This window comes from Acomys minous (genome assembly GCF_964271855.1).
Source record: "Acomys minous genome assembly, chromosome: 3".
Lineage (NCBI taxonomy): Eukaryota > Metazoa > Chordata > Mammalia > Rodentia > Muridae > Acomys > Acomys minous.
The window spans coordinates 121,016,402-121,030,934 of NC_140485.1; the positions used below are offsets into that span (position 1 = coordinate 121,016,402).

Below are 14,533 nucleotides of genomic sequence, written 5' to 3' on the forward strand. Positions count from 1 at the left end.
TACTTCATTAGCATAGTCAGCATACAGGTAGCTCCAATACATTTAGCTATGGATATTATTATTATTATTATTATTATTATTATTATTATTATTATTATTATTATTATTATTACCTACCAACAAATTTAGGCCCTTATACCTTTGCTCACAGGTATAAATTGCCTTGTTTTTACAATGTTCTTGGAGGTTGAAATCAGCAAATCTTCGACTCCGACATTAACAACATTGATGTCTTTTAGAGATATACATTCCTAAGTAGAAGGACTTAATTTCACAGGTAGACCAGTGGTGATGAGTGAGTACATATGAATAAATATTAAGTTTACCATTATATTTTTTGTAATATTACTCTGGAAAACATGAATGACAGCTGAATTAAAGGTGAATATAAGTGATATTCAAGCTCTTACAGAAATGAAATAGGATTTATTGCATGGTAGGCACTTTATGGGTGGGATTCCATCCCCTTACTATGGGCTGGGTCTTCCTTCTATCCATTTCCCTGATGAGAAAGTTAGGTAACTTGACAAGGTCACCTACTCAATTTATTCTAGTTCTAATCCAATCCCACCTCAATTATAAATCTGTTACTATTCCCCTCTATTGGTTAAGTTAATGGATATAGTTAGATATCAAAATACTAGAGTTAATATATTAGAACACACAAATAGTACTATAAATACTTAGATTAGGTGGAGATGTTGCCTTCTTCTTTGACTATTCTGTAGACCACTTGCTGCTGGTGGAACACAAGGTCTCATAAAGTTTTGACAATATAATCTTCCCCTTTTAGTGCAGAGAAATGATACCAGCATTCAGAGCTTTCTTGAAGAGGCATGATAAAACCATTGTTACCAAAATGCTGAGGTGAGTTCCCAGGGAGAGCATAACTGGGCACTCAAGGACAGGCTCACCATGACCTACAGGAAGCAACCAGGGCACCCTTCCCTATGCCCTATACAGTCTTCCAGAGCTGCTTCTGTACCCATCCCGGAGATTTGAAGAATATATTCATCTTCTCTATGCTCTGAGACTTCATACTCCTGCAGGACATGTAGACTGTGGGGACCTGACCGCTGCAATTGATCAAATAAAAAAATATAAAGGCTACATAGATCAGGTGAGTTGCTGATAAATACATGTGCCCCTCAACATCAGTGCTTTTGTGGTGGTCTCAGTTGAAGACTCTGAGATGCCTCTTGTTGGGTGGTGGTCTTTACTTCAATCTTACACTCCTTGAAAGATAAATCTGTAGTCTTGTTTCACAATTTTGAACATGAAGGGCATCTATTCTAAGCCAAAGAATGTGAGGCAATGTTTCCAGACAAGTGTGCAGTCACAGTGTTCCCTGCCACACACCCAGCTTTAGACAGGGTCTTATATGTCCCAGATTAACTTGAACTTGATATGTAGCCAACGATCACGTTGAATTTATGATCCTCCTGTCTCCCTCATTTCTTGTGTGCTGGGGTTACAGATATTCACCAGCATTTCTAAGTAATATAGTGCTTGAGTTTGAACACAGGGATTTATGCATACTAGGAAAGCACTCTGTCAACTGAGTCACATCCCCAGCACCATCTTTTCTAGTGTGAAAGTGTAAGATTTGGATTTGTATAGATAACCAAAAGAAAAAAATGTAAAATGTTTTTGCTTCCAGGTCTTTGTTTTTTTTTTAAGATGTCAAGTTGCTTTCCTGACTCAGTAAGTACAGCATGCGTACTTATTCCCTATATGCTGTACAGGCATCTGGGCTCAATAGAAACACCCTAAAAGTACTTTTTCCCCCCCTGAACATCCTTGTTACTTGCCTTTATTAAAACACTGGGTCTAGAGAACTGATATTTTTATTAAAGTACCAAGCCATGTACCAGGTGTCACAAAATAATAATAAAAATGTTATGATCTTTGCCTAATATAACCTTGTTTTCTAGGTAAAGAAAAACATCAAAATGAGAGATCATCTTTCCGATATACAGACAATCATCTGGGGATGCCCTGTACGAATGACGTTCTTGTTGTATCTCTGCTCATGTGTAGAACCTTGTCACTGGTAAAAAGAGACATACAGATAGATCCTGAGGCAGTTAAATTTTGTCGATGCCTATTAGTGCCAAGCACTACAGACTTTCTTGTAACATATCTCTGTTATCTGCATCTTTAGAAAATGCATTTGTGGCCTAGGCCCTATCCCATGGTTGGGATCTTCTGTAGCTCCTTCTTTGATGATACTCTGTTCATGACTCCATTTGAGTGAGCATCCAGTTCTATATTCTACATGGTCTCTGACTGATAAGTCATTGGTGCAAGGCTCAGCACACTGAAGATGCCCACAACACTTGGGAACCCTCTCTCTGTTAACTGCCTATCATTTCCATAAGCTCATCTGATTTCCTTTAGCTTTCTGACTCCCCTGTTTCCCGAGGCTCCTACCATACACATCTACTCTCCATTCTTTAATAGTGTAGCCTCTTGCTATCTACTCTTTGAGAATATGCTTTCTTCTGTGACACTGTCTTCCTTTCCTGTTTCACTGGATAAGTGCTATTGGGTCAGGAGGCTGTGGAGATGTCTCAGTGAGTAAGAGTTCAAGTCTCCAGCACTCGCCTAAAAGGCCAGATGTGGTCACAGGCAGACACCTACAACGCCAGTGCTGTGAGTGGTAGAGACAGAATTGCGGGGCTGTTGGCTGCTAGCATAGCTCCAGCTTTACTGAAAGGACCTTGTCTGAATGGAATAGAGCAAAGAGTGATAGAACAGGCCCGTTGTCCTTTTTTGGTCTTTGTGTGGGAGTGTGTGCATGGACACACACACACACACACACACACACACACACACACACACACACACACACACAGACACACACTTTAAAATGAGGTCAATCATGATCTTAACTGTTAAGTTTCCTTGATCTCCAGTTGGGAGCTGTTTTTTTCCTTTGATGTTCCATAGCCTCATGGACTGCCCTGTCATGTGACCCTGTACCTACCTAGTCACGCATAGACTTGTAGTCCCACCATGTGAGCTTTGGCTTGTTTTCTGGTGTCTGACATTCAGAAGGAGTTTGGTGTAGATGAATGAAAGAACTAAGTAATTGGAGATAATTTGGTCAAATGGGGGTAGTTTTGTCATAATGTCTATCTTCATGTCTTGGTAAGAGAAGTATAGGAGATGGTTGGACTGCAAAAGTATGATTCTTAGAACTCACTCACAGTTTCACCTCTGGATCTCTGCACACTGAGAAGACAATTCCATGACCAGAACAATGCAGGGACCTGCTTCCTAATCTTTTGCTTCTTTTTAAAGTTTTAAAATGATTTATTTTGTGTGCATGTATGTCCATGTGAGGGTGTTGGATCCCCTGGATCTGGAGTTACACAGTTGTGAGCGGCCATGTGAGTGTTGGGAATTGAACGTCTTCTGGAAGAGTAGCCAGTGCTCTCGACTCCTGAGCTCTCTCTCCAGCCCACTTCTTTCTCTTGACAGCTCCTTTGACCACCTCCCTAATTTTGTTTTTGACACTAGGAAGGTATATACAAACAAAATATTTTGATAGCTTTAAAAAACTGGACAGCCTCAAAAATTGTTTTCTCAGTTTTGTTTGCTAAAGGCAGCTTGTATTACAAACTAAGAAAAGGCTGTGTTCTAGTCAACATCTGTATGTTCTGGGGTGTAGAATGGTCTGCACTAGGTGACTTTCAAATAACCATACATCCTCTTTTTTATTTCATAGACCCTATCAGAAACAAACAGATACCTAATTAGGATCCAAGATGTAGTTCAACTTCACTGCTGTGATGAGAAAATGGATTTCTCCTTAAGGTGAGCAGCTGTTGCCCACACTAAGGCTGTGGTCACCTTCAAACAGTAACTGTCTTGTTCATCACTCACCCCTGGCACTGAGGACCATGCTCAACCTTCCGTGTAGTCAAGAGAACCTTTGTACCGAATCAAAGTTACAGGTATTTGCCTCTAAGTAGTGGGTCACATAACATATTTACATTATAATTCATACCAGTATCAAAATTAGTTATGAAATGGCAATGAGATGCTTCTTTATGGTTAGAAGTCATCACAACTTGAGGAATTGTATTACAGGGTCAGAGAAAAGTTGTGACCTAGGAAAGTTGAGAACCATTACTCTAGGTGATGTATGACACTTTATCATCTTGCTTGCATTCCTGAGGGCTCCTTGGTAGAATTAGAAAAAAACAGTGTCTGCCAAGACCATAAACTTCGTAGTAGACTTTCTCAAGGTTGGTCAGTTTCCTAATGAGATCAGATCCAAGTATTATTGGGACCTCATGGGAATATTATGCTCAGAAGTGAGAGGATCATGTAATTATCCTTGGGTAGCTGTTCAGGTTAGCACTGAAAATGACTTTACCGTATCTACTTTGCATAATGCCCAGAGATGTGTAAGAACAGATGGAAAGATGCCAAGGTCCATAAATTAGTATTCCTGTTGCTTTTTAAAAACAAGAATGGACAAGTTTTTCTCTGAAGGTCCAAGGAGTAAATATTTAGAATTTGCAGGCCAAATGAGGCCTGTGCCAATGACCTTTTCTGTTGTAGCACAGAGAGTGCTACACACTACTACTCTACTCATAAACAGTACTAATATGTATCTATGTGCTAATAAAACTTTATTTTTATTTTATGGTCCAACAAAACAAGTGATGAACCATAGTTTCCTGATGTTTGCTTTAGAAAATGGTCACTGTTTTCAGTATTGAGGGAAAAGATAAATTATTCAACAATTAGCAACCAAATGGGACGGTAGCTCTTTTATTTCAATGATATTTTGAGCAAACATCTAAAGGCACCAGGGCAGTGGGATAGAACAATCACTCCTTTCACCTTGGGCCCACCTTGGTAGGTCTTGAAAGAAAGTCAAAGGCAGTGAGAAGATCTGAGTTTAATCCCCAGAACTGATAGTGGAACAAGAGATCCTCTGTAAGTTTTCCTCTGACCTCCACATGCTCTGTTGGCACACTCCTCCCTCCAAATAAGTATATCACTGTAAACAAAGAGAGAAAATCAAATCACACACGACTGTCTTTTGCCTCATTGACTCAGCATTTTTGTTTTTGTTGCATTGGTATTGGTTGGTAGCAATGGATAATAGCTTCAATAATGGGAAGAAGAAGCTGGCGTCTAACCCCGCAGTCTAAATAGGCTGGCATGGTAGGAGACATGCCAGCTGACCCTGGCTGGGGCTACTCTGTCTTTATACATCATTGCTTCTTGAACAGTCTTCATTTCTTCATGTAACTACTGGCAATATATCCCCTTAATTTTGGTTTGAGAAACTGAAGAAAGTTTTGCTGATTATAGAATTTTAGGTTGCTGAGTTTTTGTTTCATTCAGTATTTTCACTTCATTCTTTTTGCTTGGTCAGTTTTGAAGAGAATTTCAATGCAGTTTTTATCCTTGTTCCTCTAGATTTCTGTTGTTTTTTTGGAGTTAAGTTTGAGTTTCTAATAGAGTGCATTATGCCTAAAAGTAGAGATCTACTTTGTGTTTGGAGCTTTCTGTACCTGTTGTTGTCAATAGTTGTGAAAAACACTCAACCATTAAAAAAAAAGTGTAGCTGGGTGTGGTGGTGCATGTCTTTAATCCTAGCACTTGGGAGGCAGAGGCAGGCAGATCTGTGAGTTCGAGGCCAGCCTGGTCAACAAAGTGAGCCCAGGGCAGCCAAGGCTACATGGAGAATACCTGTCTCGAAAAACAAAACAAAAACAAAAACAAAACAAAGAAAAAAAAAGTGCTATACGTATGTATCTGTGTGGGGGTATATGCAGGCCAGAAAGAGGTATTGGATCCCTTGGAGCTAAAATCACAGGCAGTGATGAGTCCTGACGTGGGTGCTAGGAATTGAACTCAGGCCTTTGAAAGAGCAGCAAATAACTACTGAGCCATGTCTCCAGCCTCTAAGCTCAAGTTTTCCTTGAATATTTCTCCTGTTCTTTTCTCTCTTCCTTCTCTGGTATCCCCAAGACATGTATGTTTTGTTTTCATTTTCAACTGCCCTTACTGTTTAGACAGTCTCCCTCCTCTCCACCCTCAGTGTGTTCCTGTTTCTCAGTTGTCATGGTTAGAGTTTCTATTGCTGCAATGAAAAACACCATGGCCAAAAGGCAAGTTGGGGAGGAAAGGGTTTTTGGATTACACGTCATAGCACTGTTCATCATTGAAGGAAGTCAGGACAGGAACTGAAACAAGGCAGGAACCTGGAGGCAGAAGCTGACTCAGAGGCCAAGGAGGGGTGCTGCTCACTGCCTTGTTTCCCATGGCTTGTTCAGCCTGCTTTCTTATAAAAAAACTAGGACCACCAGCCCAGGGCTGGCACCATCACAGTTGGTTGGACCCTCCCACACTGATTACTAGTTGAGAAAATGTCTTACAGTAGAGCTCATGAAAGCATTTCCTCAACTGAGGTTCCTTCCTGTGGGATGACTCTACCGTGTGAAAAACAAAACTAGCCAGTACATCAGTTTAAGACTTTTTTTTTATTCACACATCTTGAAGCTTACCGTAACTCCTGTTATTGATCATAACTAAACTCCTAACTTGAATATCCCCAAATCGTTGCCATAGCCAAATTTGGTTCTGATGCTTGCCCCTAAAGGTCACACTATCATTTAGCAGAATAACTAAGCATGGGGGAGAGGATCTACTAAGCCTTCTCAGGGGAACTAGAATCTAGGGACTCCAAAGCCATTGCGATGCACTGCTGAGTGTCTGTGCATAGAATACTGTCAGCAGATTGGATCTGGGTCTGTTCACTCCAAGAGCTGGTGGCTGCCTGGTCATCTCAAAGTATGGGCCCAGGACTTTTGAGTTTTGCTTGTTTAGAGTAGAAAGCTCATGATTCCCTGTCAGGCTAGCTAACGCAGCACACAACAGTGACAATGCCTTTCTGAACCAGAGTTAAGAACTTACAACATAGCAGCCCTGCCCCATTTTGGTGAGTCACTATTTGCAGACATACAAAGAAAACCTACCACATTATAGTGGGGGGTGGGGAGGGCAGATGGACCTCTCCTTAGAGTTGGTTCTGAGTGGGAGCAGCAGTTTCAATGGCATTGCTTCAGAGCACCCTGTAAGCTTATTTCCTGTTATAAAACAATTTTTATATCTTAAAATGTAAATATTTTAAACACTTTTTCTAAACTTAAATATAGAAAAAAATAATTGTCTTTTATCAGTTATGTGGTAAAAACTTTCCCCATCCTCTGGGAAACTACATGGTAAAATTCTTTCCCTAGAGAAAGTGGCCTTTTCTCACATGAGGTTGATCATTCACCTTTTCTGGCTTCCTTTCCCCTTCCTTCCTAGTTCTGCCCCATCATTCTCAGCAACTTGGTCTAAAGCTTCTTTCTTTCTTTTCCCTCCTTCCCCCTAATAAAATATAAGTAAACATGAAGCAACCCATTGATACCATCGTAAAACATAACCAGATACAAGGAAATGTTTACACATAAGAAGTGACTCTGATGATCACTGTTCTATTTACCTGCATACCCAAAGCAAAAACCAGAGGGTACCTGATGAGGTCCAAACACATCAGATTTTCTCTTTGCCTACAATTGACCATTTTTAGCAACTTCAGTGAAAGCACATAACTATTTGCTTTCCATATGGATAAAGCTATGGAGCTCTTTCCCTTTTAGCTTCTCTCCAAATGGAATTAGAAATTCATTTCTAACTAGTAGTTAAATACTCGTTTCCCCAGGTTTCTACTTAATGATGTCCTCAGACATGTCACTTCTCCTGTATTTCCTTCCTAACATGTTAGCCTTAGGTGAAACAAAGCAAAACCGTATTGTTCTCAGGTCATTCAACTATATCTAGCACAAAACACCAAAACTAAGAAAAGTTATAAAAATATAGCCATGATAAAGTTCATGCAATAAGGAGGGAACATTCAATCTTCATTTAAAAAAGAAGTTGGATTTATTCCTTTATGTGTGCATTGTCTGCCTTATGCATGTGCTTGGTGCCCACTGAGGTCAGAAGAGGCCATCAGGTCACCTAGTACTGGAGTAACAATGGCTGTTAACCATCATTTGGTGGCTGGAAATTGAACCCTGGTCCTCTGCAACAGCAAACGGAGCCATCTTTCCATCCCTCAATGTTCATGTTTTGTACATTGTTAAAATACTTGCCTAATGGATGAGATCAAATAACTCTATCAGGCACCTTGATGGCCCAATATTATTGGTCTGAGTGATGCAAGATCACTTCACCAAGTATTTCATGAACTGCACAAAAGGTTGTAGTGGAATAAGGTCTTGATCATGGGCATATCAATTTAAACATCTGTTCAACAAGGTATGTACTCATGAAAACAACCCCCTTCTCCACTTTATAACAGGCTCTATGAACAGACCCAAGACCTCAGCCTCTTCCTCTTCAATGATGCACTGCTTATTACTAGTCGGAGCACATCTCATATTCCGTTTGAAAGGACTTCTAAAACAACCTACCAGTTCATTGCATCAGTGGCCCTTTCCAGAATGCTCATAGAAGACATTCCAGACTCCAAGTGTATGTATATTCTTTCATGAGAAAAGTTATCTCATATCAAACTTATTAACTATAAAAATATCCAAGTAGGGGAAAGGCTTGAACAATTTGCCAGTGTGTAAATAATTAACAATACTAGAACTTCATTAACTTGCCTCTGAGGAAGCAAAAGTTGGCATTATCAGAACGTACACCTCACACAGTAGAAGAACAGCTTTTAGTTAGCAGTAGGCAAGGGGGTCACATCATCCTGAGGGTTTCTCTAAGACTCTTAGACTATCTGAAGATGCTAGAGGCTTGGGCCACTACCTCAGCTATCATCCATGCAGCCACTCTATGATGTATCGTCATCACTAGGAGACTGAATCTAGAGCTCCATACATATTAAGCAAGTGCTCTATTGCGCTACTGTCCCCACCCTTTTATCTACCACTTTTCTAGTCTACCAGGACTGAGTAGTTATTGTAGACTTGATTGTCTTTTTCTTCCCTAAATTGCCACTTAGCTAGTTCCTCTATAAAAGAGCCAGCATTTACAAAGTATGTTTAGTAACTAAATATTTGCTTATAACCCCAATAGAAATACTATGTCATAAAAGAACCCAACTTAGATCCTTGTCTTTATTTTTAACGTGCCATACTGTAACCCATCTCTCTCTCAAGCTTAAATAGGATCTCTGTCTCTTTTCTGCATTTCTATTAGGACAGGTAACTGGCAGGTAGTATTTCTCACTGCAGTACTTGTGTGTGTGTAGACAGGACCTCAGTTTAGAGCAGGATCTAAGACCTTATTTGGGTTTTTGACTCATGAGTCTCCCTCCTAGACTGGTAAGCAACTCACCTTTAACTACTGAGTATGATCAGCACAGGAAACGGGTTTCTTGTCAGTCAGTTCCCTTCCCACTGCAATTGTCAGCTGTGTTGACATGGGCCCTCAGCTAAGGCCACCAGCTCTAGTGCTCAGCCTCTTTATAGCCACCAGGAAATAGTTTTACTGATTCCAGTTCTTCCTGGAAGGACTGAAACAAGCATTTAAAGAGCTTCACATTATCTATCATCTGCCCTTTAAAATAATTGCCAAATAATTATAAAGATAGGATTTTTGATATTTCAATTTTGCTTAAAAGATTTCGTCTAAACTTTATTTGTACTCATTTTGAATCCTTGATTGTAGGTTTTAAAGAATTCTAAGATTAGCTAGTCAAGTTTTGAATTAAAAACCGTTTAGATTGTTACCTATGAAGATTAAACATTGGTGTAGTGCAGTGGAATAATGCTTGGCCATGGTATACTTTCAATAGATGAAAAAAATTAATGTAGTTCAAATGTTTTCACAGATGTCAAGAATGCATTTATTCTTCAAGGTACAAGCCGTGAATGGATCTGTGCTACTGAGGTGGTAGATGAAAAATTCCTTTGGTTGTCAGTACTCCAACATGCAATCAGAAGCAGTATGAAGTAAGATTAGATTAAAAAAAGATAGGGTTCTTGGAAAGTCAGATAATGTATATTTTGTGCTTCAAAACATCTAGTGAGAAGCACATAGATATCAGTCATGAGTAATGAGATGGAAGAGCTAGTTTAAGATCTATGGTAAAGCAATGTGGAATGCATAAAAACAGTGAGTCTAAAATTTTGAACCACATCTTGTAACTACTGCTCATGGCCATTATTTAAGACAATCTGATATGATGAATATCAAGAAAAAACATATCGTGTAAGTTTTTAACAAATGTGTAATAAAAAACCAGAATGAACAATGTTTCTTTTGTGAGCATACTAAAAAAACCTTGAATGTGTTTGTGATTCACCTATCAGCATCCCTGTTTTCATGAAACAATTACTGATTTTACGGGCATGTCTAAGAAATAGAAATGGTAGTTTTCTCAAGCACTTGTCACTTAATGTGAATGCGTTCCTTTAATTCCTAGATCTTCTAAATAACCTTTTATATGGATAATATAAAAAATATATATAGCAATACTAAATGAGAAAGCCAGTGGTGGCGAATCCAACTTTTTTTTTTTTCTCAGCTGCTAGGAAGAATCTGACTTCATAACAAAAGTTAATGAATGGGACTGGAGGTACAGTTCATTGGTTAAGAGCATTAGCTGTTCTTAACCAATGAGGACCCAGATTCGATTCCCAGAACCCAGAACCTGTAACTTCAGTTCCAGAAGAACTGGTATTCTCTTTTGGCCCCCAATGAGTACCAGGTATGAATGTATAGTATACATGTAGGCAAAACACCCATACACATATAAATTAAAATAAATAATCTTTACAAATTAATAGAAATCATTGCACTTTGAACTCAGGGCCTGAAAACTGAAATAGAACTGAAAGCCTCCTCCCTATGGACTAGCTTTCATGGTACCAGACAGTTCCATGCAAGCTTCCAAAGGAGGGAAGCAACCAACAGTCCTGCCCAGTTATGATGTCTATAAAATACAATACCCAGCATGGCATAATAACCCTGAGAGTACAGCAGTGGCATGCACACCTTGGCAGAAAACAATAGCCCTCTAACTGGACTGAAGACCATCTCAAAACAATCAAACAAATAAAAACAAAAACCTGGTACTGGAAACCTTGCCAATTACTGCAGAGCAGTGAAGCCTTGGCTCTTGGAGGAGAATCTACAACCATAATTTTACTAAACCAACATAATCCCTAACTACATTCTAAATATTTGTCCTTATTGTTACAGATAAGTGTGTTCCCTATCCCTTAACAAGGAACCCCTGCTTTGCAACAGATGGACTCATTGTAGAAAAGCACAACCAATTAAAAAGCAGATTTGTGGAACTCCATCCCAGGGATTCATCTACAAAACAACCTAGCACCCAAGGCTTTGGGAACATTTTGGGATCTGGAGGTTGTAAGAGCCAGAAGATCAGGAAGTTTTCTATGAGAATGCGTCTCCTAGCAATGTCAGAAGCTACACTCATAAAGTCTCACCAAGATGGCTACCTAAATATGAGCTGCACAAGGATAGTAGCTACAATAAAAGGCCAGTGCGGATGGGAAAGATCACCAGGCCTCAGCTCTACACAAACAACAACAGAGTACTAAGGTGTGCTGAGTGGAGAAATAGACTTCCCCAGGGAAGAGCACACTGATTGGCTATCCGATACCAAATGGTCAGCCCTGAAAACATGCATACTAGTAACATTTATGACTGAGCAGGCTGTATTTATGCATTTAGGGATGAATACACACACACACATACACACACACATAATAACAATTAATGAAAAAAAGAGACCATGAATTTGATGAGAGCAAGGGAGGGATATATGGTAGGGTTTAGAAAGGAAAGGGAACAGGAAATTATATAATTATGTAATAATTTCAAACACTAAAAGAAATAGCTCGACACAGTATTATACACCTTTAATCCCAGCACTCTGGAGGCAGAGGAAGAGGCAGAGGTAGAAAGACCTCTTTGAGTTTGATGCCAGCTTGGTTTAGATAGTGTTCCAGGACAGCCAGGAATATCGATAACCTGTCTCAAAAATAAATAAGTAAATAAAAATAATGGAAATCTTGCAAAAGTGCTTGTAATGAAATTTTAGTTGAGTAAAAATGAATTCTTTTTGCATATTTGAGTGACTGAGAAAGCTTATGTATTAATTGGGATTAGGTTGTTGGTCTTCTTGTTTCATAATGTGTTATAAGTCATTTGGTACAATGTAGGATTGTGAATTTGGAACACTTAAATACATTTCAATACTGAAAATACTTCTAATTCTTAAAAGTTTAAACTCTGGCTAAAACATATAGAAATGAAATAGTATATTTTCTTATTAATACAAAAATTATACTTCTGATTCTGTTATGATGGATCTGTGTAAAGTTTAAGACATTTCATAAAGTAACCATTAAAGGGAACATCTGTTAGTAGTTAGCAGTGAATATAAATTGATAAATATTACCTAAATGTATCTATAAATGTATAAATGTACGCTATGCTGTACAACAAATCCTAAGACAGCATGCTATCCTGACGGGGGGCAATGCCGCAGAGACTTATAATAGCAAAGCCTACGTATATGGAGAAGAGTGAATGCCAATATAGTTGATTGCAACCTAGAAATCTTAAGTAACCAGGTTAAAAACATTACTTCAAAATGCTGTCTGTAAAACTTCAGTGTGCGCTACACGAGTGTGTACAAACATCAAAGGACAGCCCTGAGAGTCACTCCTCAGGTATCTTTCACATTAAAAAAACAAAACAGAACAAGAGTGTAGGTCTTTTACTGATCAGAGAACCTGTCTGCCTATCTTCTCAGGGAGGGGATCAGTGCCTGGATTACAAGCACATCGCCATGCCTGGCTTTATAAAATGCAAACAAACTGAGTTCTGTGAATGCAAGACGAGCATTCACCAACTAAAATGGGCCTCCACCTGCTGTAAAACCGCTGTTAAAGTTAGTACGCCAGCCATGCAAAAAGCAGTAATGCTTTCAAATGGCTTTTTCCATTCCTCATGTAATGGTTTTATACTTTTCCTTCACCTTGAGAGGACAATGAAGAAAGACTTGTCTTCATAGTTAGTTTATACCCACTCCTGCTGAATTAAACTCTTACAGAAAAACACAGAAAAATCCTAAGTCACTGGTGAAACTGGTTAAGAAAAGCAGAAATGCTGACCCCACGTTGTCACGGGAGACAAGTTTCCAATACTTCACGGTTCCTGAAGAGTGCGGACGAAGGCCCTGAGCAAGAAAGAGAAGTGGCTTTCGAGAAAACACACCAGGCTCTCAAAGCAACACCAAGTAGGGAGCTCATCTTAAAACCCTTTATAGGATATGGGTTCTTCAGAGAAGGACATTAATAAGTTGATTTTGTTTTCCTTTTGCAAAGATTTCTGAGTTTGTGCTTGATGAGCAGCCCATTCTGTAAATCCAGTCTGTGTGGTTTGGTCACAGAAATGTGAGGGGTCAGTATTATTGTTGTCTGTTGCTATGGCATAGGTGAGGCAAGCCAACAAACACAATGTATCCTCCAGAAAAAGTCCTCCTGACCCTTTTATTGAAATTAAAAAATAAAAGATACTTAAATACAATGGTGAACATATAGGGCAAAACAGAATCATAAAATTTAATGTTCAATTAAGCAGTGAGCTGAATGTTTGGGTTTCCAAGTAGGCTCTGAACCCCAAACTGCTTAAAAATGGGCATGTTCACAGTTAACGGCAGTTGGCTTATAGGTGAGAGAATGGTCGGAGTTGCTCCAGTTGAACTTCCAGGGAAATTCTCTCTTCAAGAACATCCTGAAAGAGACGCAAAGTCCAAGTTTTGTTTAAAGTAGACAGAAATCTGACTCTAGTTCTGTTTTATAACAACTGCATTTGTCAAGAAAAAAGAGACAATGATTCATATTTAAAAAAATATACTTCACTTTAGAAAGGTAATTTGTATATGTGTAATAGGAAAACATGATCTTACTAATTCAAAGTCATTTCTCATGACAGAACTAGGTAATAAAATGCTTTTAATTGTTAGAAAAGCCAGTAATGGTAGCAGATGGATATTATTGCACAAATTTTGAATAAAGCCTTAAATGCATATGAATTTGTTAACATGAATTCTTTCCTCTGGTGATAGTATCTGATCCAAGATCACATTGTGAATTTCAGTTCTACAAAGAAAAGATTTATTTTTGCCTTCAGAATCTTTAGAGTTAGCACTATAAATAGCAAAGGGGGAGAGGGAGGGAGGAAGAGACAGACTGTGTGTCTTTTGGGAGTCCGTTCTCTCCTTCCACCATGGGTTTCAGGGAAAGAACACTGGTGACCAGGATTGCAGGGCAAGTGCTTTTCCTGGCTGAACCACCTCCTTGGTCCACGAAACACTACTGTGACTTATGGTTTGTCTTATTTTTTCACACACAAAATGACTTCAATGTTCTCATTCTTTGTCTTAATTAGACTGGTTTAAGTTTCTATTACTGAATCTGAGTTGTCTTTAATAAAAGGATAAAACGATAATAGCCCA

General features: G+C 39.0%; 2 protein-coding genes and 1 long non-coding RNA gene across 8 annotated transcripts in view; 1 reads left to right on the top strand and 2 right to left on the bottom strand.

Annotated features, from left to right (window-relative positions):
* ECT2L (epithelial cell transforming 2 like) overlaps positions 1–13,652 on the top strand; it is a 99,841-nt gene extending 86,189 nt beyond the window's left edge. The window contains exons 17-23 of the mRNA XM_084777589.1: positions 794–867; positions 964–1,120; positions 1,935–2,000; positions 3,734–3,822; positions 8,381–8,553; positions 9,869–9,989; positions 11,242–13,652. Coding sequence (XP_084633715.1) covers positions 794–867; positions 964–1,120; positions 1,935–2,000; positions 3,734–3,822; positions 8,381–8,553; positions 9,869–9,989; positions 11,242–11,245 — 684 coding nt within the window. The 3' untranslated portion in view covers positions 11,246–13,652. The remainder of the gene's footprint in view (positions 1–793; positions 868–963; positions 1,121–1,934; positions 2,001–3,733; positions 3,823–8,380; positions 8,554–9,868; positions 9,990–11,241) is intronic.
* LOC311595165 lies at positions 4,773–9,873 on the bottom strand. The gene is made up of 2 exons (XR_014778338.1): positions 9,373–9,873; positions 4,773–5,020 (listed from the first exon to the last, which is right to left on the bottom strand). It is a non-coding gene; the product is annotated as an uncharacterized lncRNA (long non-coding RNA).
* REPS1 (RALBP1 associated Eps domain containing 1) overlaps positions 13,538–14,533 on the bottom strand; it is a 66,349-nt gene continuing 65,353 nt past the window's right edge. For all 6 annotated transcript variants that reach the window (XM_084777593.1, XM_084777595.1, XM_084777591.1 and 3 more), the window contains one exon: positions 13,538–13,809. In XM_084777593.1, the coding sequence (XP_084633719.1) occupies positions 13,741–13,809 (69 nt within the window). In that variant the 3' untranslated portion in view covers positions 13,538–13,740. The remainder of the gene's footprint in view (positions 13,810–14,533) is intronic.